Below are 24,638 nucleotides of genomic sequence, written 5' to 3' on the forward strand. Positions count from 1 at the left end.
ATTCATGTTACAACTAGGAAGTCTACTAGATCCGTTTCAGTTCCTAAACACTTCGATGATTTTGTCGTTGAAGGTAGAGTTAAGTATGGATATGATAGGGTTGTCAATTATGCAAATTTACCATCAGAAAGTGTTTGTTTTGCCTCTAATGTGAACAAAATTGTTGAGCCTACTTCTTATGCTGAAGCTGTTAAGGACATTAATTGGATAAATGCTATGAATGAAGAGGTTAGTGCCCTTCATAGGAATGAAACTTGGACCATTGTTGATCTTCCGAAAGGAAGAAGACTTATAGGTTGTAAATGGGTATATAAAGTAAAATATAGGTCTACGGGTGAAATTGAAAGGTTTAAGGAAAGACTTGTTGCCAAAGGTTTCAATCAAAGAGAAGGAATAGACTTTGATGAAACCTTCTCGCCAGTTGTGAAAGTTGTGAAAATGATTACTATAAGATGTGTTATTAGTTTGTCTGTTCAGTATAACTGGCCTTTATTCCAATTAGATATCAATAATGCATTTTTATATGGAAATTTGAAAGAAGAAGTATTTATGGATTTACCTGATGGTTTGAAAACTGGTGATAACATTAATAAAGTTTGCAAACTTAACAAGTCTTTGTACGGTTTGAAACAAGCCCCTCGGATGTGGAATGAGAGGCTTGTTAATGTTTTGTGATGTGCGTGAAGTGTGTTATATTTTTGATGAGTATTTAAGCCCCTTTTTACACTTTTAGCCAAGTTTTAAATTTATAAAACACGATATTCACTAACACTAAACACACATATGGGCAAGTGCACCCATCGTGGACGTAGTATAGTGTTGGTCAGATACCGAGGTCGTCCAAGGACACAAGAGCTTTTAATACCGGTTTATCCTCAACGTCTAATCAAATCAAAAAGTGAGAAAAATGTTTTAAACTAAGAAAAATAAAAACTAACTAAATGCTGAAAAATAAAATAAAGTAAAAACAGATAGACAAGATGAATCACTTGGATTCGACACGTGTGTTAGTATAACCTTTGATTATTTTCGAACTTTTGCACTTGTTTAAGAGATTATCTTAGTTATTGTAGTAGGACCCTCTTTTGAAGGCGACGTTACCCTCAACCCAGTAGTTTGAGTCAGCAAGGATACAATCCTAAAGGGTCGGATTATTGAAAGATAATGAATTAAGTTATTAATGCAAATTGTGGTAGGCCCCGCTTTTGGCGGTGACGTTACCCTCGGCTAAGTAGTCTGAGTCAGCAGGGATACAGTCCTAAATAGCCGGGTTATTGTATTAATAGTAGTTAACTTATGAGGGGGTCAAAGAGTTTGGATCCCCGCCATCCAATACCTATGGGCATTGAAGGAGATCCTACTAAATTTGACCCAGGTCCCAAGCAGGACCTCTAAACGCTGAACAAGGGCAAGACCCTTACCAAACCGTTCCCTTAACCCCCGACCAGGTAGCCAACATACCTCCATATAGACCGTGGAGATATGAATGGTGAAAATCTTTTATTTTATATAGACAGTAAAATAACGCCAAGACACCACGGACAAACGATAAGGAAAGATCACCTTCAACATAAGTAACAAGTTATTAAAGTCATTAATACAAAACCAAATAAAAAGTGCAAAAGATTAAAAATAAAAAGTATTATACTAAACACTTGTCTTCACCAAGTAATGTAAGAGACTTAGGCAAACATGGCCTTGATTGTCAAGAACTCTTACGATCAATCTTGGATCCCGAGACGACTCACACACTCTACGATGGACAATGGATGATGGTGGTGGATGATGGTATTATGGTGGTGGTGGGTGGTGGATGAAGTGTGAGAGAGGTGGTGTGCCAAGGGATGAGAGAGAATGAAACCAAGCTCCCCTATTTATAGGCTGAACAGAAGGCTGGGCACGGCCCCGTGTCCGCTGGACACGCCCCCGTGCCCGTCTGACATTCTCTCTCTTCATTAATTGTAATTCGCAATTACAATTAATGCGCCTGCTGTACTTTCACCACGCCCCCGTGCCCGCTGGACACGGCCCCGTGGTGGGCAATGGAAGCTTCTACTGGTTTGTCTTTTCTGCTGCTTCCTGGGCACGCCCCCGTGTTCGCTGGACACGGGGCGTGTTCAGTCTCGGTTTTCTCTTCTTTGCCTTGGGAGGTGCCGTTGAGGGTCCGGGCAGTCTACTTTTGTTCCTTTTCTTGTATTTAAGCTAGAATTAGTTGTCTTTTTGCTTCTTTTGTGATTTTGAGCTCATTTCATCCTGAAAATACAAAAGGAAGACAAAAACACTCTTTTTCCAACATTAGTACTTAAAAAGGGTTAGTTTTATGCCTTAATTAATGTGATTTATATGTTGCATTTTACACACATCAAATACCCCCACACTTGAACTTTTGCTTGTCCTCAAGCAAAACTCTTTAAATGTGGCTTACACTCCCAAATGGAATAGGTAGAAGAGAAGTTTTTAGCTTGTCCTAGAGTGTCGGGAATCCAAGGTCTTTGTAAGTTTTATTTTTATTTATTTACAATCCTATTCGTTATGATTTATTTTGAACGTTTTATAAGATAAATTACTTATTTGGGCATAGCATGCCTTATTAAAATTCCATTTATATACAAGTTCACATACCTCACGGGAGATCACTCAACACTCGGCCGAAGGTGTATATTTTAGTGAATCACTCGAGAGCGGCATGGAACTTACGCCTTCCATAGGCTTGCCAAGCAATCAATCCTCCTCCTTTTTAACTTTTTACCTTTGTAAATATCAAGAGGACTTTTGGGTGAAGGGTTAGGCTTGGGTTAAAGGTGGGTGGTTGGGTTAGTGGTTAGTAAAAAGGGCGAAAAATCGTAAAAAGCGTCGGTTTTCGTAAAATACCTTGTCTTTAGCGACTTTTTATTTTGAAGTATTTCTCCAAACAAGCTTTTATATAGCTTTTGTTTGTTTTTGACTTCATCAATGTTGTTGTTGTTTTTTTTTTCATCACATAAAAAGGCGAGTTTACGAAAAACCGAGCTTGTTACTAAAATAAAGGGTGAAAAATAAAAAAGGTTTTTGGTGGGTAAAAAGGGTTTTTTGGGGTAATGAAATGAAAAGGTTTAGGCTCAAAGGGGCTATCTATCGGGATTTTGGGTAGGTGAAAAAAAATGAAAAATAATGGTTTTGAAAGAAAAATGGTTAGTCCTAATGCCTCCATCATTTACTTACTTGGGTTTAAGTTGGTAAGGACCGGGAATGTATCGTCGTGGCAAGTTCTAGATTTGTAAGAACCAAGCGGCTATTCACACAAGAAACGAAAAATGAGCATTTAATCTAAATATGTATACTTTTATGCTCAATAAAGGCTCAAAACTCACTTTTGTGGGAATGGGTTTTTAATGTGATCAAGTATATATAATCGAATTTTTAACTAGACTTGCTATGCCGTTTCATAATTTTCTTATGTTGGTTCTTTGTTATCACGACGCTATCGGTTGTAAACTTGTAAAAATATAACCTTTTTAGAACTTGTTATTCCCAACTTAAACTAAGACAAGTAAATGAAAAAAAAATGAAAAAGTTTTTGAAAAAATTTGGGGTGTTTTGCGGTTCCAATAGAGTTTTGTGTAAGGCTTGTGTTTAGGATTTGCAAAATTCAAGGTTTTAGCATCCCCCCACACTTAAATTACACATTGTCCTCAATGTGTCCAAAAATAAGGTTTTTGGTTGATTAGAATGTGCAAAAGTGGTTTAAAAAGCAAAGATTTATGTTACTGGCATCCTGGACACGGCCCCGTGGTGACCGAGCACGGCCCCGTGGTCAAGTGCCAGTAACAAAAATTAGAGAATTGAAACAGAAGCCTGGACACGGGGGCGTGTCCGCTGAACACGGCCCGTGTCCAGTTACCTGAACTGGGTGTTTTCCTGCAGGTCGCTCAGCACGGGGCCGTGTTGGTTGGGCACGGCCCGTGTTGAGCCTTCTGTGATGGAGAATTGTGTCGGGTTGCTCTGTTCTTCGTGCATGGTTCCATTTTTCTCATTCCCTTTTTCATCCATTACCACCGTGAGTGTGTTTTATTCTCAAAACAACCATCAATCTTAAAAACCATCATATCATTGCGAACATAGAGAGACATTACATAAAGTTAGCTAAATAACTAGGGGATACATGAGGTTATCATAAGGGTTCTACTTATTTAGGAAAATTTCGGGAATAGCTTCCCGATGTAGTAACATTTTCTAGCCGATGGCTCCTCAGTTGTCATTCAAAGCCATTCTTCTATCTCCCTTGGGAGGTAGAAGGTAGCTTCATTCTCTTCGGTGTCTTGAGGAGGAACACTCACCGGGACTCCTTGCACCACCCTTGGTTGAGGCACTTGGTGCATGGCGTGCCATTCGGCTGGAATGATGACCTCGGGTACTACATTCCCCGCCCTTTGGGTTATCACCAGAACCAAAGGCGGGGAGGCGAGAAGGTTTAGCCTCTGGTGCAGGAGGTTTACTTCTCGCAGGCAGCCCTCCAAACCTACCGTCAGATGATTAATACGGTCCACCAATGCTTCTTCCACTCCCGTCATCTCGTCTATGGCTTCCCTCAAAGCGTAAACGTAGTTTACTAGGGAATCCTCCGCCGTGGACGACCTCCTTCCATTTCGGTTATTTCTCGAAGATGTCCCGCTATTTCTGCTGGCCATTTTCTGCGAAAGGAGCCGAAGATAACTAAACTTTTGCAGAACAGTACCTCGAACACGGCCCCGTGCCCAGTGAGCACGGCCCCGTGTTCAGCTGTCTGTCGGATTTTTGTCCAACGATTCTAGGTTTTTAAATTATTTTAATACACTTTTATTGTGTTTTAAGCTCAGATAATTTAAAACAAAGTTATAGAACTAACTTTAGACAAGAATCCGTAGTCAAAAATCCTACAAACCTTACATAGAAGATTGGAATCATGGGTTTCCAAGCTTCCATGGAGGTGATGTTTGAAAAATTTTTTGAAGAAGGAGAAATGAACAAAAGTGGAAAAGACAAGATGGTCCTTAGGAACCTTCTTTTAGCACTTACCTAGGATGGTATATGTGAAGATCCCAGGAATCTCTGCTTGGTGAAGTGGTCAAAAATGAGCAGGATTCAGGCTGCATTTAAAGAAAACGACAGCACAGTGGACACGGCCCCGTGTCCGCTGGACACGGCCCCGTGTGCAGAGAAAATCCTGACACATTTTGTCTGTATTCTGACAGAATCAGCAGAGAATCTTCTGAGTGAACACGGGGGCGTGTTGACCGGGCACGGCCCCGTGTCGGCAGGCTGTTTCATGGAGTTTTGTTTCTTACTAAGGAGTTAATTTATATCGGGTGGCTCTTGACTTGTTGGAACAACCCCAAAGTGCCTAAGATACCTTAATTGTCCTATACTAAGGCGAGAACGCAAGAGGTTATCGGTGAGGGTAATTCCTATTTTCATTCTAGGTGGACAAGTCCAACCCTTTTCCGGGCTCTCGTTAAAGAAGGTGTATGCCGAATCGCTCAGGTCTATGTATGCACCGAACGAAGTCGATGGGGAGTCCTTCACGGCACAATCGGCACAGGGACGACTATCGTCCACATCTTTTCTAGGTATGAAGGTATTTTCGGGAGCAACGAGGTTGTCGGAATGCGGTTCCAACATTTCCTCATGGTCATCTTCTTGGGATGGATCTATAAAATCCTTCCTCAGTTCTTTTGACCAATTGAGAATTAGCTCTTCTAGTTGAAATAACTCGTCAAGGAGCATTTCTCATAGAATATCTGGCTGGGCGCATTCGAGGGAGAGATAGTGCTTATTTTTACTTTCCCCCCTCTTAAGGTTACAAGGAATCGGTGGGTCTATATAGTGGGGCCTATAGTTGAGAAAATAACATTTTAATTCCTCATGTTCGCCGCCACATAATCGACACCACAAACCATAAGAGTGCTGAAAGTAAAAAGAATTACTATCACTCATGTTTGTGTCATAAATTACCAACCGCCGGGATCTAACGGTTCTGTTTTCAGTAACTGAATCTTGGGCACGGGGGCGTGTTGAGTGGACACGGCCCCGTGTTCAGCTTACTGTCTGACTTAAAACAGGATTGCCAGTTCCAATGATTGAGCACGGGGGCGTGTTCAGCAGGCACGGCCCCGTGTTGAGCTCTGCAGAAGCTGAAAATCTAAGAAAAAATCCTAAAAAATTAAAGAAAAATAAAAATATGATTAGGCCGTTGATTCCTAACTTTCTTAAAATCCTTGTGTCCCCGGCAGCAGCGCCAAAAACTTGATGTGCGTGAAGTGTGTTATATTTTTGATGAGTATTTAAGCCCCTTTTTACACTTTTAGCCAAGTTTTAAATTTATAAAACACGATATTCACTAACACTAAACACACATATGGGCAAGTGCACCCATCGTGGACGTAGTATAGTGTTGGTAAGATACCGAGGTCGTCCAAGGACACAAGAGCTTTTAATACCGGTTTATCCTCAACGTCTAATCAAATCAAAAAGTGAGAAAAATGTTTTAAACTAAGAAAAATAAAAACTAACTAAATGCTGAAAAATAAAATAAAGTAAAAACAGATAGACAAGATGAATCACTTGGATCCGACACGTGTGTTAGTATAACCTTTGATTATTTTCGCACATTTGCACTTGTTTAAGAGATTATCTTAGTTATTGTAGTAGGCCCCTCTTTTGAAGGCGACGTTACCCTCAACCCAGTAGTTTGAGTCAGCAAGGATACAATCCTAAAGGGTCGGATTATTGAAAGATAATGAATTAAGTTATTAATGCAAATTGTGGTAGGCCCCGCTTTTGGCGGTGACGTTACCCTCGGCTAAGTAGTCTGAGTCAGCAGGGATACAGTCCTAAATAGCCGGGTTATAGTATTAATAGTAGTTAACTTATGAGGGGGTCAAAGAGTTTGGATCCCCGCCATCCAATACCTATGGGCATTGAAGGAGATCCTACTAAATTTGACCCAGGTCCCAAGCAGGACCTCTAAACGCTGAACAAGGGCAAGACCCTTACCAAACCGTTCCCTTAACCCCCGACCAGGTAGCCAACATACCTCCATATAGACCGTGGAGATATGAATGGTGAAAATCTTTTATTTTATATAGACAGTAAAATAACGCCAAGACACCACGGACAAACGATAAGGAAAGATCACCTTCAACATAAGTAACTAGTTATTAAAGTCATTAATACAAAACCAAATAAAAAGTGCAAAAGATTAAAAATAAAAAGTATTATACTAAACACTTGTCTTCACCAAGTGATGTAAGAGACTTAGGCAAACATGGCCTTGATTGTCAAGAACTCTTACGATCAATCTTGGATCCTGAGACGACTCACACACTCTACGATGGACAATGGATGATGGTGGTGGATGATGGTATTATGGTGGTGGTGGGTGGTGGATGAAGTGTGAGAGAGGTGGTGTGCCAAGGGATGAGAGAGAATGAAACCAAGCTCCCCTATTTATAGGCTGAACAGAAGGCTGGGCACGGCCCCGTGTCCGCTGGACACGCCCCCGTGCACGTCTGACATTCTCTCTCTTCATTAATTGTAATTCGCAATTACAATTAATGCGCCTGCTGTACTTTCACCACGCCCCCGTGCCCGCTGGACCCGGAACCGTGGTGGGCAATGGAAGCTTCTACTGGTTTGTCTTTTCTGCTGCTTCCTGGGCACGCCCCCGTGTTCGCTGGACACGGGGCGTGTTCAGTCTCTGTTTTCTCTTCTTTGCCTTGGGAGGTGCCGTTGAGGGTCCGGGCAGTCTACTTTTGTTCCTTTTCTTGTATTTAAGCTAGAATTAGTTGTCTTTTTGCTTCTTTTGTGATTTTGAGCTCATTTCATCCTGAAAATACAAAAGGAAGACAAAAACACTCTTTTTCCAACATTAGTACTTAAAAAGGGTTAGTTTTATGCCTTAATTGATGTGATTTATATGTTGCATTTTACACACATCATTTTGCTAAATATTGGTTTTGTTCAATCTAAATGTGACTATTCTATGTTTATAAAAAATAATGATGGTGTGTTTATTGTTCTCCTTGTTTATGTAGATGATATAATTATGACAAGAACAATGAAAAAGAAATTAATAATGTCAAAACATTTTTAAAATCAGAATTTTTAATCAAAGACTTGGGCCAGTTAAAGTTTTTTTTGGGAATAGAAGTTATAAGAACTGATGAAGGTATTGTTCTGTCTCAAAGGAAGTACTGTATGGATCTTCTAAATGAATTTGGCATGAGTGGCTGTAAGCCTGTGAGTTGTCCTATTGAGCCAAACTATTCTGTTTCAAACTTGTGCAAAAAGGAAGCTTCAAATTTGTCGATATATGCAAATATCAGAAACTTGTTGGAAAGTTAATTTATCTATCTCATACAAGACCTGATATAGCATACACTGTTCATTATCTTTCTCAACATATGCATAAGCCCACTGCCGCTCATTCTCAAATTGCTTTTAAGTTACTAAGGTATTTGAAGAATGCTCCTGGTGCTGGTCTTATGTTTAAAAGGAGTGAAAAATTCGAATTATCTGCCTTTGCAGATTCAGATTGGGCAAAGTGTGTCGATAGTAGAAAATCTGTCACTGGTTTTGGCATCTTTCTGGAAATTCTTTAATTTCTTGGAAAAGTAAAAAAACAAAGTGTGGTATCTAGATCTTCTGCTGAAGCAGAATACAGATCTATGTGTGCTACACTTTGTGAGATTATGTGGTTGATCAATGTGTTGCAAGAATTACAAGTGAAAATTGATTTACCTGTTATGTTAAAATGCGATAGCAATGCTGTTTTATCTATCGCGGCAAATCCTGTATTCCATGACAAAACCAAACACTTTGAGATTGATCTTTTCTTTCTTAGAGAAAAGATAGCTTCTGGGTTAATTAAAACTGTTGGTGTTAGCTCTGGTGATAAATTGGCTGATATTTTCACGAAAGGATTACTTCCAGCCGATCATAACAAAATGTGTAAGTCTTTAGGTTTATCTAATACTTTTGGTATTAAAACGGGGGGGGGGGGGTGTTAAAGATATTGACGATTTTCAGTTTTAATACTTTATTTATATCCATTATTATTGTTTCTTATTCTTGTTACTTGTTTCCATTTATGCGAGATTTGGGCTGCCTTTAAAGTTGTCCGTTGCTGCAGTTTGGGCTGGATATTAGCTGGCATTGGGCTGGAGTGATAAAGGGCATTTGCAGCCTGGGCTTTATAAGCTTTCAGCATATGCGTGGAACAGCATACAGTCTCTCAATCATTCTTTACAACCCTACATCAGCTTCTTTATCTTTCTTTTGATCTCTTACGTATTTGAAGAGATCTACAGTTTCTTGGTATTAGGATCATCTCGTTTATAAGAACCTTGTGTTCGGTTCAGTCAATCTTTTGGTCCAACTGATTCTCTTGTAACGATTGACAGATTATTGCCAATAATATTGCATATTTCTTGTTAATTCCTGAGTTTTTGACATTCATACATATAGATGCACATGTGCATTTCTAATATTGGTAATGTAAAAGGTGTTATATTACGAATGATAGTGTAATTGTCTAATACTGGTAATGTATTACGAAATTTGTCAAAGAAATGATACATATGCACATGTGCATCGATAATTGTTACTCGGAATTTTTTTTAGGAATGTAATATAGCGATTTTTTTAAAATATTAAAAAAATTGTGTGTCTTTTAGGTATTTTTGGCTGTGTTCACATTGTTAGGAATGTAATATAGTGATTTTTTTTAAATATTAAAAAAAAAACTTGTGTGTGTTTTTAATTGTTTTTTGTTGTGTTCAAACGAGCTATAACTCAACAAACAACAAAGATTAAGTGGATAAATCAACAACAAAATGTTAAAATCCATGTAGGACATGTACTCCACAAAGCAACATAATAAAGAATGTTAAAGCAATACAGAGCCTTAGATTAAGCATCAAATATAAAAAGTTGCAGTTAATTCTGTTTCGTTAAATTTATTTTTTGAAGTGTGCTGCGACTGAAATGAACCAAGTATCGGGTTATTCCCAAAACTAAAAATCAAAGCGTCTTTTCTTGGTTTAGTCAGTGATAAGTCTGGTTTTTGGTTTCTTCGGTCGCCCTGATATTTGTTAGCCGGTCCAATAAATCTAATCAACCCTAGGCGTTTAGTTTGTCGCTTTCTCTGAAACCGTAAGAGTTTGTTCCGTAGTCTTAGCTAAGTGGAACATATATTATAAACATTTATTTTTTATGTATTTTTTTTTGTAATTTATTATGCTTCACGAGTTAGAAAATTTTAACAATGTACAGATTTATTTTAGGGATTATAAGAAGTTGTAAAATGGAACGTTTTTGTGGAAACTTCCTATTATTTTCGTTGAAATTTCAGATTATGAGAATCTTATCTTTTTTCTTGACTAAATAAGAGGCTGTAGGTTGCCCACGTAATTGCATGTACTTTCTTTGCTTTCCAAACAAAATATCTAGAGTTAATTACTGTTTTCGTTCCTGTGGTTTGTCAAAAATCACTATTTCAATCCATTAGTTTAAAAATTGCGATTTCAGTCCCTGAGCTTTCACTTTTGTAACCATTTCAGTCCCTGTGGTTTCACTTTTGTAACCATTTCAATCCATTATTTTGTTAAGTACAGGGACTGAAATGGTTACGAGGTGGACTAAAATGGTTACGAAAGTGAAACCACAGGGACTGAAATCGCAATTTTTAAACTAATGGACTGAAATAGTGATTTTTGACAAACCACAGGGACGAAAACAGTAATTAACTCAAATATCTAACTCCTCCTGATGGTTCTTCATTCGGCTCGCTAAACTTTCCCCCAATTAATCAATATTTCATTTCATTCCGTTCGATCCTTAAATCATACATTCCATTCAATGGCTTCTACTTCATCAGTTCAAAAGAGGTTCAGGTACGATGTGTTTTTGAGTTTCCGGGGTGAAGACACCCGCAAAACCTTCGTTGATCATCTCTATGTTGCTCTTGTGAATAAAGGCATTATTACTTACAAAGATGATGAAACAATCGACAAAGGTGAAAGGATCAAGGAGCAGCTAATCAAATCCATACAGGACTCGAGATTTTACATAATTGTGTTCTCCAAGAACTATGCATCTTCATCCTGGTGCTTAGACGAGCTCGTGGAGATTATCAAGTGCCAGAAGACAGCCGAGCATACTGCTTACCCCATCTTCTATGATGTGGAACCCACCGAAGTCCGAAAACAAAGTGGGCTAGTTGGGGAAGCCTTTGAACAGTTGACAAGGAAGAGGAAGAGGACGTTGGAAGATGCAACTCTGGTAACATCCTTATCACTTCATTTTTATTTGTTCACTGAAATGATTTGTTAATACTAAGAAAGTTTTGCACTTTGGCAAATAGGAAAAGGAACATGATGTTGGAAGATGGAAAAATGCTCTAAAAGAAGCAGCCTACCTCGCTGGGATGGAGTTGAAGAACACTTTCAACGGGTATTCTTCGGTTTCTTATTTCTTTTTCTTATAGAGTAAGGTTCCGGTACAAATGGGTCTTAACATGAGAAGTAAAGGAGGGAATTATTTTATATTTTTGGATTTTTTTTCCATGATATGTCAAGCACGTGTTTTAGTCTCACAATCTCAAAAAAGTTTTTTTTTTTTTTTTTTTTTTTTTTTTTTTTTTTTACATTTTGCAACTAAAAAATCGTTTACTTCTCATGTTAAGACTCACTTATTTGTATTTGATCTTTACATTTTTTTTCTAATATATGTTTAATAGGGTGATCCATATCATCTCATGTTTCATGTGGGATTGTAAGTAATTTAATGGAAACTTCTTTAACACACAGGCATGAAGCAAAATTTATCCAACAAATCGTTGAAGACGTTTCACTAAAGCTACATCTCATTAACTTGAGCATCGATAGGAAGTTAGTAGGCATGGAGACTCGGGTAAGGGACGTAATTTCATCTTTGGAACTTGATTTAGATGATGTTCGGATGATAGGGATCAAGGGGATTGGAGGTGGTGGGAAGACGACTTTGGCGAGAACTATTTTTGATCATATATCCATCTGGTTTGAAGGTAAGAGCTTTGTTGAAGATGTCAGAGAAGTTTCAAAAGGCTCTTTGTCTGGGTTGAAGGATTTGCAAAAACAGATCCTTTCATCCGTGTTAAATGATCAAACCATTGTTGTAGCTGGTGTTTCTGACGGGAAACGTATGATGAAAAGGATGATGGCTAATAGAAAGGTTCTTGTAGTTCTATGTGACACTCTAGGTTTTTCCGAACAAACACCTTATAATATTTTTGTGTATATATATGATATTAAATGAAAACGTGACTTTTTACATGATATGTGTGTTGTGTATGTATATATATATATAAGTATACGTGTATAAACTAGTGAGTCGAGACCGTGACTCGCAACCACTCGGTTGCGAGTGGGCCACTCGGTTTCGAGTGGGCCTCTTGGGCCGTAACCGGTTTGGGCCGAAACCCCCTAAGCTTATTTTGGAACCTTGTATATAATCCCAACCTTTCCCCCCACTTCCTTCATTTTACACACACAAACACTTCTATTCTCTCTCAACTAGAAAACCCCAAAACAACAATCCTTTCTCTCCCCGACTCTCGGTTCAAGCTCAAGGATCTCGGACAAGAAACTCGGTCAAGATCATCACCCGGACACTTCATCTTCTCGGTTCCTTTCTCTTTGTTTTCGGCTCCTTCTTCACAACCGGTTAGTGTTAACTATATGTGTAAAAGATTTATGAAATGTTTATGAACTAGGGAATGTTTAGTTAGAATTGTTATGCATGATTTTTAGGTTGATTTGTGAGTTTCACTATATGTGTAAACCATTATGTGTAAAATACTTGTAACATGTTGAAAATGGCTAGAAAATGGTAGTTTAAGAGAATTTATGGCCAACCAAACCATGCTTCTTTGTTTCTTGCAAAATGATATTGTTAAATATAAGATTTCGGCTACAAAATGCATGTTTTCTTGTTCTTGCATGATGATCTTGATGAAATATGTAAGTTTTGGTTCATAAAAATGTATGGTTATGTTGGATATAAAAACCCTAGAATGATGAACTTGTGATGAACTAGTTGAATATGACTTGAAGATTCAAAAAGGGCAATGTTTGATCCAATTTTTATTAATGACAGTTTAGGAAAACTTGTTAGTGAAACCTTATTGGCCATTTCTTGATTTGGGTCTGATTACATAGTACTATTTGGACTGATGTATCTGCATCATCACGTGTACATGAAAGGGACAGCATTACGACTCGCAACCGCACCGTTGCGACTCGCAACCATAGCATGACAACTCGAAACCACACGATTGCGACTCGAGACTACGACGGTTGCGACTCGCAACCACAGCGTGATAACTCGAGACCACATGGTTGCGACTCGCAACCACAGCGTGACAAGCCGAGACCTCCTGGTTGCGACTCGAGACCATCTGGTTGCGACTGGGCTGTCCACTTTGGTTATTGGGCCATAGTATGCTTGATATGGGCTACCTGTTGACTGATCTGCGTGTTACTGTTTGACTGTTTAAATGCTAGGGCCGGCCCAATAACCCACTGTCTATATTTTTATGCATGCAACGTGATAGTTATGTGTAGATTTTACGTGTTTGCTTGTACACCAAACCTGACCTATACCGGTAACCATGTTAGGACGTGGTGACCAACGTGTTTGACAAGTAACCCAATCTGCCGAGCAACCCAAGGTGAGTTCACACACTAAAAGCATGCGTCCCGCGGAGGGACACGAACAAACTACCAACTTTGGGAAAAACACTTTTGACCCATTACTCCGGGGGAAACAGAATGGGTAATTACTATCTCCGGGGGAGATACGTTTGGATATTATTTATAAATCACAACTAGCCATGCTAAACGAAACTCTATCACTTTAAGTCCCTGCTTACAGTACCGATTAATCGCCGGGGGCGAACGGGTTATTAGTTGATAGCGCTATTAGGTTTGACAACCTCACACCGTGACCGGGGGAATCGGGCGTGAACTAGTAGACCTTGCAACATGGTCAATGACGATAGACATTGACTCGGGGCACGAATATTTATATTCCGTCAACAGTTTCGGTATCTACAGTTTAGTGAGCTTACAGATGGGGTAGCTCCCCACAACGTGATTATAAATGCTTTATCTAAACAACTTAAGTTTTTGGTAAACTAAAACTGGACGACTAGTGAACTCACTCAGCATTATTGTTGACCCCTTACTGCATGCTTTGCAGGTAACCAGTGACTCAGGAGCTGCTGCTTGGGGATGTGTAATGTTCGTCAAACCCGTGTGTTGGGTTAATTATTTTGAACTAAGAACTATCTTTAAAACTACTTTGGTTTATGCTTCCGCTGTTTTGTTAAACTAATTATCGAACCTAAACTACGATGTTGCTAACTACTTTGGATATTAAATATTTCTACTATTAATTCAATGCTCAGTATAATTGGTGGCTGGATCCTGGTCAGTCACGCCCTCAAAGCGGGTGTTATCCGCAGGTGGATTTTGGGGGTGTGAAAGATTGGTATCAGAGCCATTGGTTATAGTGAACTTGGTTTTAAAAAGGGGAAAAATCTTTTTGAGAAAAACCAGACTATAACCTGTGACTCGCGACGACACTACACTCCAAGTGCAAGGCTCAACACTTTTGACCTCATAGCTCGGACCAGTGTTTACTTGTTTGCTTACCTTATGTTTCCTGTTTTACTATACGTACTAGTGTGCCTAATTAGATAGATACACCTCTCTCTTCTATCTCATTCTCGCTACATTACGACATCACACTCATACTGTGTTTTCTGGTTATGAAGACAATGAGTGGACGTGGAAGAGGAAACATCAACATGACTCAGGCTCAGTTCACTAACCTGCTCAACACAGTGGCTGCAGCTTTCGCAGCTCACCCTATAGGTAAGCTCGTTGTTTTAGGATGTTTAGATCCTACCGTCACATCGTCTTTTCGCCTCTAAGTCTATACGCTTCGCTTCTCACGAACAGGTCAGCATGCACCTGCGCAACCACCCGTGTGTACTTTCAAAACTTTCATGAATTGCAAGCCTCTCCCTTTCAACGGCACTGAGGGTGCCATAGGTCTTCTGCATTGGATTGAGAAAGTTGAAGCTGTCTTTGCTGTCTGTGAGTGTCCCCCTGCGAATTGGGTGAAATTTGCTACTGCTACGCTTGAAGGAAACGCGCTTTCTTGGTGGAAGGCGCAAATTCAGATGTTTGGATTGGAAACTGCTAATGCTACGTCATGGGAGGATTTCAAGGACATGATTAAGGAGGAGTACTGTCACCGGGATGACATCCACAAACTTGAGAACGAGTACTATGCGCTTAAGATGGTTGGGTCAGAGATTGAGACCTACACCAAACTGTCCAATGACTATGCTGCTCTTTGCCCAAACATGTCTCGACCTATGTATCGAAGAATCGAACTGTACATCAAGGGTTTGGCTCCAGAAATTCGAAGCCATGTAACTTCAGCCAACCACACTACCATTCAGCCGATCGTTCGACTTGCTCACAAACTTACTGATTAGGCCGTAGAAGAGGGCAGGTTGCCCAAAAGGATCAGTGCTACTGTCGGAACTTCTAGTGACAACAAGCGTAAGTGGGAAGGAAATCAAAGCAAGGATGCTAACCCCACTCAGGCCCCCGCACAGCAAAGGAAAACTGAAAACAACAAGGGCACTCAACAACAGGGTGGCTATCGCGGTAACCACCCCAAGTGCAACAAGTGCAATCGACATCACAGCGGGCCGTGTGGGAAAGGTCAGTGTCAGCGATGTAACAAAATGGGGCATGAGGCCAAGGATTGTAGGAGTCCACGTCCCGTGGGGCAGAACCAGCAGCAACAACATCACGGGAATGCCAAGGGTTCTTTCCAGTGTGGAGCTGAGGGGCACTTTAAGAAGAATTGCCCTGAACTGAACCAGAACCGCAACAACAATCAGGGAGCTGGAAACAACGATCAGAACAACAATGCTGGGAATGGTGCTAGAGGAAGGGCTTTTGTGATTGGAGCTGGAGAAGCAAGGAATGACCCCAATGTCGTGGCGGGTAAGTTCCTACTCGATGATCGTTATGTTTCTATATTATTTGATTCTGGAGCCGATGCTAGTTATGTGTCCCTACGTATTAGTAAGAAGCTTAAGCGTCCGCTTTCGTTACTAAGTTCACATCATATCGTCGAGTTAGCTAATGGTAGAAACATCGAGGCCTCACATGTTATCAAGGGCTGCAAACTAGAGTTGTCTGGTCACACATTTAGTATCGATCTTTTCCCTGTTACTCTTGGAAGCTTCGACGTCGTTATTGGTATGGATTGGTTATCCAAGCATCGCGCTGAGATCCTCTGTCAAGAGAAAGCAGTTCGTATTCCCCGCCGTTCTGGCAAACCCCTCATTGTACAAGGTGTCAAAGGTGGAGAAATCTCCAGCGTTATCTCATTCTTGAAAGCCCAGAAGTGTTTACGAAAAGGGCACACCGCTATCTTAGCACTCGTCACCGACACCCACGAAAAGGAAAAGAGGATTGAAGATTTTCCGGTAGTACGTGTCTATCCCGAGGTATTTCCTGAGGAACTACCTGGACTCCCTCCCACCGTCAGGTCGAATTCCAAATCGAGCTAGCTCCCGGAGCAGCGCCTATAGCTCGTGCACCTTATCGGCTAGCCCCCGCAGAATTGAAGGAACTCTCTACTCAGCTACAGGAACTATTGGATAAAGGGTTTATACGCCCTAGTTCATCACCCTGGGGAGCCCCGGTACTCTTTGTCAAGAAGAAGGATGGCACATTCCGAATGTGCATTGACTATCGTGAGCTGAACAAGGTTACCATCAAGAATCGTTACCCTCTCCCGCGAATCGACGACCTATTCGATCAGTTGCAAGGATCGAGCTACTATTCTAAAATTGACCTGCGATCAGGCTACCATCAGCTAAGGGTCCGTAATGAAGACATCTCCAAAACTGCATTCAGAACTCGTTATGGTCATTATGAATTCCTTGTTATGCCCTTTGGAATGACCAACGCGCCCGCAGTATTCATGGATCTCATGAACCGAGTATGCAAACCCTACCTCGACAAGTTTGTGATCGTGTTTATAGACGACATCCTGATCTACTCGAAAAGTCAAGAAGAGCATGAACAGCACCTACGCCTTATCCTCGAACTCCTTCGCAATGAGCAACTGTATGCCAAGTTCTCGAAATGCGACTTCTGGCTTCGAGAAGTCCATTTCCTTGGGCACGTGGTTAACAAGGATGGAATTCACGTCGACCCTGCAAAGATCGACTCAATGAAGAATTGGCCTACCCCTAAGACTCCGACCGAAGTCCGCCAATTCTTGGGACTGGCGGGATACTATCGAAGATTTATCATGGGATTCTCCAAGATCGCTCAGCCTCTCACGGCTCTTACTCAGAAGGGTATGGTTTATAAATGGGGTGAAGCTCAGGAAACCGTGTTTCAGACACTAAAGGATAATCTCTGTAGTGCTCCTATTCTCTCGTTGCCTGAAGGCACTGACGACTTTGTGGTTTACTGCGATGCATCCATCCATGGGCTCGGTTGTGTGTTAATGCAACGCGACAAAGTTATTGCTTACGCCTCTCGACAACTTAAGACTCACGAAAGGAACTACACTACGCACGACTTGGAACTAGGAGCAGTGATCTTTGCGCTTAAGATATGGAGACATTACCTGTACGGTACCAAGTGCACCATTTACACCGATCACAGGAGTCTCGAGCATATCTTCAAGCAAAAGGAATTAAACATGCGACAACGTCGATGGGTCGAACTTCTGAATGATTATGAATGCGCCATCAAGTACCATCCGGGCAAGGCCAATGTCGTGGCAGACGCCCTCAGCCGAAAAGACACTACGCCCAAGCGCGTGCGAGCATTGCAACTTACCATCCAGTCTAATCTCCCTACCCAGATTCGAAATGCTCAGACCGAAGCTCTGAAATCGGAAAACATCAAGGCTGAGTCCCTGTGAGGATCGAGACAACGACTCGAGCAAAAAGAAGACGGCGCCTACTATGTGGCAGGGCGCATTTGGGTTCCACTTTACGGAGATCTGCGAGAGCTTGTGATGGACGAGGCCCATAAGTCCCGTTATTCAGTACATCCTGGTTCAGATAAGATGTACCACGACTTAAGGACCACGTACTGGTGGCCTGGCATGAAAGCCCACATAGCAGCATACGTTAGCAAATGTTTGACCTGCGCAAGAGTCAAGATCGAGTATCAGAAACCAGCAGGCCTACTCCAGCAACCCGAAATCCCGAAATGGAAATGGGAGCAAATTTCCATGGATTTTGTTACGGGGCTACCAAGATCCCAACGCGGGAATGACACTATTTGGGTGATAGTAGATCGATTGACTAAGTCTGCACACTTTCTGGCCATTAAGGAAACAGACAAGTTTTCTACCTTGGCAGAAATCTATTTAAAGGAAGTAGTCTCGAGGCACGGGGTGCCAACTTCCATTATTTCCGACCCAGACGCTCGTTTTACTTTCGAGTTGTGGCAAGCTATGCACAAATCCTTTGACTCACGTTTGGACATGAGCACCGCTTACCACCCACAAACGGATGGGCAGTCTGAACACACCATCCGAACCCTGGAAGACATGCTTAGAGCATGTGTGATCGATTTTGGCAAGAACTGGGAGAAGCATTTACCGCTGGTAGAATTCTCCTACAACAACAGCTACCACACTAGTATTCAGGCGGCACCTTTTGAGGCATTGTACGGTCGTAAATGCCGATCACCTCTTTGTTGGGCGGAAATAGGTGATAGTCAACTCACAGGCCCAGAACTAGTGGTAGATACAACAGAAAAGATTTCACAGATCAGGCAACGCATGGCGGCAGCTCGTGACCGTCAGAAAAGCTACGCTGACAAGCGTAGGAAACCGTTAGAATTCCAGGTCGGGGACCGGGTTCTACTTAAAGTCTCACCCTGGAAGGGTGTGGTTCGTTTCGGTAAGCGAGGCAAGCTGAATCCATGATATGTTGGACCATTCGAAATTACCGAGAAAATCGGTAAGGTGGCTTATAGATTGAACCTGCCTGCAGAGCTGAGTGCAGTGCACAATGTCTTTCACGTGTCTAATCTGAAGAAGTGCCTGTCAGATGAAACACTCATAATTCCTTTCAAGGAACTCACTATTGATGAACAGCTACACTTTACTGAGGAACCGATTGAGATCACGGATCGAGAGATCAAAACCCTCAAACGTAGCCAGATACCTCTCGTGCGAGTTCGTTGGAACTCACGACGTGGCCCAGAGTTTACCTGGGAGCGGGAGGACCAGATAAAGTCTAAGTATCCCCAGTTGTTCCCAAACGAAAACCCCAGCACTGAAGCTACAACTGAATTTCGGGACGAAATTCCAAACTAACGGGGGGATGATGTGACACCCCGTTGAAACACGCTAGCTTGGCAGTGGCTGCCTTAACTTTCGGGACGAAAGTTCTTAAAACTTGGGGATAATGTGACACTCTAGGTTTTTCCGAACAAACACCTTATAATATTTTTGTGTATATATATGATATTAAATGAAAACGTGACTTTTTACATGATATGTGTGTTGTGTATGTATATATATATATAAGTATACGTGTATAAACTAGTGAGTCGAGACCGTGACTCGCAACCACTCGGTTGCGAGTGGGCCACTCGGTTTCGAGTGGGCCTCTTGGGCCGTAACCGGTTTGGGCCGAAACCCCCTAAGCTTATTTTGGAACCTTGTATATAATCCCAACCTTTCCCCCCACTTCCTTCATTTTACACACACAAACACTTCTATTCTCTCTCAACTAGAAAACCCCAAAACAACAATCCTTTCTCTCCCCGACTCTCGGTTCAAGCTCAAGGATCTCGGACAAGAAACTCGGTCAAGATCATCACTCGGACACTCCATCTTCTCGGTTCCTTTCTCTTTGTTTTCGGCTCCTTCTTCACAACCGGTTAGTGTTAACTATATGTGTAAAAGATTTATGAAATGTTTATGAACTAGGGAATGTTTAGTTAGAATTGTTATGCATGATTTTTAGGTTGATTTGTGAGTTTCACTATATGTGTAAACCATTATGTGTAAAATACTTGTAACATGTTGAAAATGGCTAGAAAATGGTAGTTTAAGAGAATTTATGGCCAACCAAACCATGCTTCTTTGTTTCTTGCAAAATGATATTGTTAAATATAAGATTTCGGCTACAAAATGCATGTTTTCTTGTTCTTGCATGATGATCTTGATGAAATATGTAAGTTTTGGTTCATAAAAATGTATGGTTATGTTGGATATAAAAACCCTAGAATGATGAACTTGTGATGAACTAGTTGAATATGACTTGAAGATTCAAAAAGGGCAATGTTTGATCCAATTTTTATTAATGACAGTTTAGGAAAACTTGTTAGTGAAACCTTATTGGCCATTTCTTGATTTGGGTCTGATTACATAGTACTATTTGGACTGATGTATCTGCATCATCACGTGTACATGAAAGGGACAGCATTACGACTCGCAACCGCACCGTTGCGACTCGCAACCATAGCATGACAACTCGAAACCACACGATTGCGACTCGAGACTACGACGGTTGCGACTCGCAACCACAGCGTGATAACTCGAGACCACATGGTTGCGACTCGCAACCACAGCGTGACAAGCCGAGACCTCCTGGTTGCGACTCGAGACCATCTGGTTGCGACTGGGCTGTCCACTTTGGTTATTGGGCCATAGTATGCTTGATATGGGCTACCTGTTGACTGATCTGCGTGTTACTGTTTGACTGTTTAAATGCTAGGGCCGGCCCAATAACCCACTGTCTATATTTTTATGCATGCAACGTGATAGTTATGTGTAGATTTTACGTGTTTGCTTGTACACCAAACCTGACCTATACCGGTAACCATGTTAGGACGTGGTGACCAACGTGTTTGACAAGTAACCCAATCTGCCGAGCAACCCAAGGTGAGTTCACACACTAAAAGCATGCGTCCCGCGGAGGGACACGAACAAACTACCAACTTTGGGAAAAACACTTTTGACCCATTACTCCGGGGGAAACAGAATGGGTAATTACTATCTCCGGGGGAGATACGTTTGGATATTATTTATAAATCACAACTAGCCATGCTAAACGAAACTCTATCACTTTAAGTCCCTGCTTACAGTACCGATTAATCGCCGGGGGCGAACGGGTTATTAGTTGATAGCGCTATTAGGTTTGACAACCTCACACCGTGACCGGGGGAATCGGGCGTGAACTAGTAGACCTTGCAACATGGTCAATGACGATAGACATTGACTCGGGGCACGAATATTTATATTCCGTCAACAGTTTCGGTATCTACAGTTTAGTGAGCTTACAGATGGGGTAGCTCCCCACAACGTGATTATAAATGCTTTATCTAAACAACTTAAGTTTTTGGTAAACTAAAACTGGACGACTAGTGAACTCACTCAGCATTATTGTTGACCCCTTACTGCATGCTTTGCAGGTAACCAGTGACTCAGGAGCTGCTGCTTGGGGATGTGTAATGTTCGTCAAACCCGTGTGTTGGGTTAATTATTTTGAACTAAGAACTATCTTTAAAACTACTTTGGTTTATGCTTCCGCTGTTTTGTTAAACTAATTATCGAACCTAAACTACGATGTTGCTAACTACTTTGGATATTAAATATTTCTACTATTAATTCAATGCTCAGTATAATTGGTGGCTGGATCCTGGTCAGTCACGCCCTCAAAGCGGGTGTTATCCGCAGGTGGATTTTGGGGGTGTGACATTCTAGATGATGTGGATGATATAGACCAGCTTGAAGCATTAGCAGGTGAGCCTACCTGGTTTAAGCCGGGAAGTAAAATCATCATCACCACAAGAGATGAGCAAGTGTTAGTAGCACAACGAGTGAATGTTATTCATGATGTCACTCTGTTATCGGATGAGGAAGCAATTTGCCTCTTTAGTAGGTATGCATTTGGGAGGGAGATTCCAGATCAAGGGTATGAAGAGCTATTAAGAAAAGTTGTACATTATGCTGCCGGTCTTCCCTTAACAATCAAAGTTTTGGGTTCACATCTTTGTGGTAGAACTGAGCATGAATGGGTGGACACCATCGAAAGACTAAAAGCCATTCCCTTGGAGAAAACTTTGAAAAGATTGGAACTAAGCTATAATGGCCTGGAGAATGATGAGAAAGAAATATTCTTAGATGTTGTATGCATACTGAAAGGTGAAATGAAAGATGACTCAATAAGAATACTTGAAAGTTGTGGGTTTAATGCTCATATTGGTTTAAGAGTTCTTGAGCAGAAATCTTTGATAACTATTTCTGATTATGACGGTTTGCGTTTCCATGACCATATAGAAGAAATGGGCTGGAATATTGTCCGTGGTTTGCACCCTCTTGAGCCTAGCAAGCATAACCGACTATGGATTAAAGAGGAAATAGAAGATATATTGGTTAATGAATTGGTAAGTTCAAGTTTATATGAATGGTGGAAAACTACAACATTTTTATTTGTTTTGACCAAACTTTCATATATGCTTTTTTTACAGGGTACCGACGTAACAAGAAGTATTAAACTAAAATACACAAGTCTCCATCCAACAACTATTATGAGAGGTCTTAGGAAAATGAATGAACTTAGATTTCTTTCCGTGCAATCTCTATATTGGAATAATGGAGATGTAGAATGGGCTGTTGATGAAGTTAGCCAATACTTACCGGATGCTTTACAATCTCTAGATTGGCCTGAATACCCTTTTCGGTCTTTACCTCAAATGTTTCAAGCAAATAAGCTCGTTAACCTTGAAATGGTTGAGGGCAATATATCAGAACTTTGGGAAGGAGGAGAAAAAAAGGTAGAATAATGGTTGATCTGTTGTTTTGAATCATACATTATAATATTATATTTTATTTTGTCATTACACTAATATTTTTTTCTTTTCTGATGATAGGTTCTAAATAAGATAAGATTCATTGACCTCAGACTTTCAAAGTTAGAAACCTTTGACCTTAGTATGACTCCAAATCTCGAAAAGTTAAATCTGGCAGGGTGTTTTGAATTTTTCAAACTACACATCCCCGTTGAATGTCCAAAGCTCAAATTCATAAGTCTTGGTAGTTCTAAGGTGAGTAACCTTAACCTTAGGATGACTCCACACCTTGAGGTATTATATATCAATGGATGTAAAGAATTTGTAGAACTCAACTTGCCCGTTGAATTTTTGAATCTCAAATCCATAGATCTCAGTGGTTCCAATGTGAGTAAACTTAACCTTGGGATGACTCCACATCTTGAGGAGTTAAATCTTAGCGGATGTAATGAATTTGTAAAGCTCCACATGCCCGTTGAATGTCCAAAGCTCAAATTTCTCAACCTCAAAGGTTCTAAGGTGAGTATTCTTAACCTTGGGATGACTCCACATCTTGAGGAGTTAAATCTTGAACAATGTAATGAATTTGTAGAACTCCACTCGCATGTTGAATGTCTAAACATCAAATCCCTCAATCTTAGTGGTTCTAAGGTGCGTAACCTTAACCTCGGGATTACTCCAAATCTTGAAAGGTTATATCTCAAAGGATGTTATGACTTTGTAGAACTCCACATGCCCGTTGAATGTCCAGAGCTCCAATTCCTCAGCCTTGGTGGTTCTAAGGTGAGTAACCTCAATCTTGAGATGACTCCACATCTCAAGAAGTTAGATCTTGAAGGATGTTATTACCTTCAAGAAATTCACGCTCACGTGGGTTGTCTAAAAGATCTTGTCTACTTTAACTTCAAAGGTGGCTCAAGGTTTAAACATTTTTTTGTACATTATGATGTATTTAGACTGAACCTAATTGCGGAGTCCCTAGATGGATGCCCACTGCATCCAGAAAGTAATTTGCCTAAGTTTCAGTTTAAATGTACATATTGGGAACCTCTACCCTCATCGAGTGGAAATATTGAGAAGCTTATATCTTTTGGTCTATGTGCTTGCACAAACCTTGAGTCGTTTTCAACAAGCATTTGTGGTTTACAAGATTTAACAGAGCTCACTCTTAAAGGCAGTATTCCGGAGGTGCCCAATGATCTGTACCAGTTACAAAGTCTAGAGAAGCTACATTTGTCGATGAAAGAGATTAAGCATCTTCCGGATAGCATTTGTAGGTTGAAACGTTTGAAATCACTCGACTTAAGTGGTTGTAGATCTTTACAAGATATCCCAAACAGTATCTGGAAGATGGAAAGATTAAGAGATTTAGATCTCCGATTTTGTATACAAGTTGAAAAATTGCCCGAGGAATTTGGAGATATGAAACGCTTGAATACGTTAAACATAGTAGGTTCGGGTATAAGACATCTTCCGTACAACATTTTTCAATTGAAAGGTCTGTGTATTACTGGTCTTAGGGGGCAGCTTGAGTCCTGTGGTTTTACTAATATAATCTACATTGAAAGGTCTGTGTTTTACTACTATGTGCAGTTGTGAATAAGAAGTATTCAAAGTCCAGTTTTACTAGTAGAATGTAACAGGGACATTCTCTTTTTTCTTGTATGTTGTAAACCGAACAAAAAATGATTACGTGTAGTTAACTGAATGACT

The 24,638-nt window shown here is 40.7% G+C and overlaps 1 protein-coding gene across 1 annotated transcript; it reads left to right on the forward strand.

Moving 5' to 3' along the window:
- Window positions 1–10,780: 10,780 nt before the first annotated feature.
- On the forward strand, window positions 10,781–24,638 carry LOC110875284 (disease resistance protein RUN1-like). Its single transcript, XM_035977342.1, has 6 exons — window positions 10,781–11,298; window positions 11,381–11,469; window positions 11,826–12,244; window positions 21,838–22,520; window positions 22,605–22,910; window positions 23,007–24,638. Exons 1-6 carry the CDS (start codon window positions 10,876–10,878, stop codon window positions 24,522–24,524), a joined length of 3,438 nt encoding a protein of 1,145 aa, XP_035833235.1. The 5' UTR covers window positions 10,781–10,875; the 3' UTR covers window positions 24,525–24,638.

Source organism: Helianthus annuus, chromosome 9, assembly GCF_002127325.2.
Source record: "Helianthus annuus cultivar XRQ/B chromosome 9, HanXRQr2.0-SUNRISE, whole genome shotgun sequence".
NCBI lineage: Eukaryota > Viridiplantae > Streptophyta > Magnoliopsida > Asterales > Asteraceae > Helianthus > Helianthus annuus.

Excerpts from the sequence above, each read along its gene's own strand:
- LOC110875284 (XM_035977342.1), top strand. The coding sequence starts at position 10,876 with ATGGCTTCTACTTCATCAGTTCAAAAGAGGTTCAGGTACGATGTGTTT. Across the intron at positions 11,299-11,380 it reads CGTTGGAAGATGCAACTCTG|GAAAAGGAACATGATGTTGG; the intron begins GTAACATCCTTA and ends TTTGGCAAATAG. Across the intron at positions 12,245-21,837 it reads AAAGGTTCTTGTAGTTCTAT|ATGATGTGGATGATATAGAC; the intron begins GTGACACTCTAG and ends GTGACATTCTAG.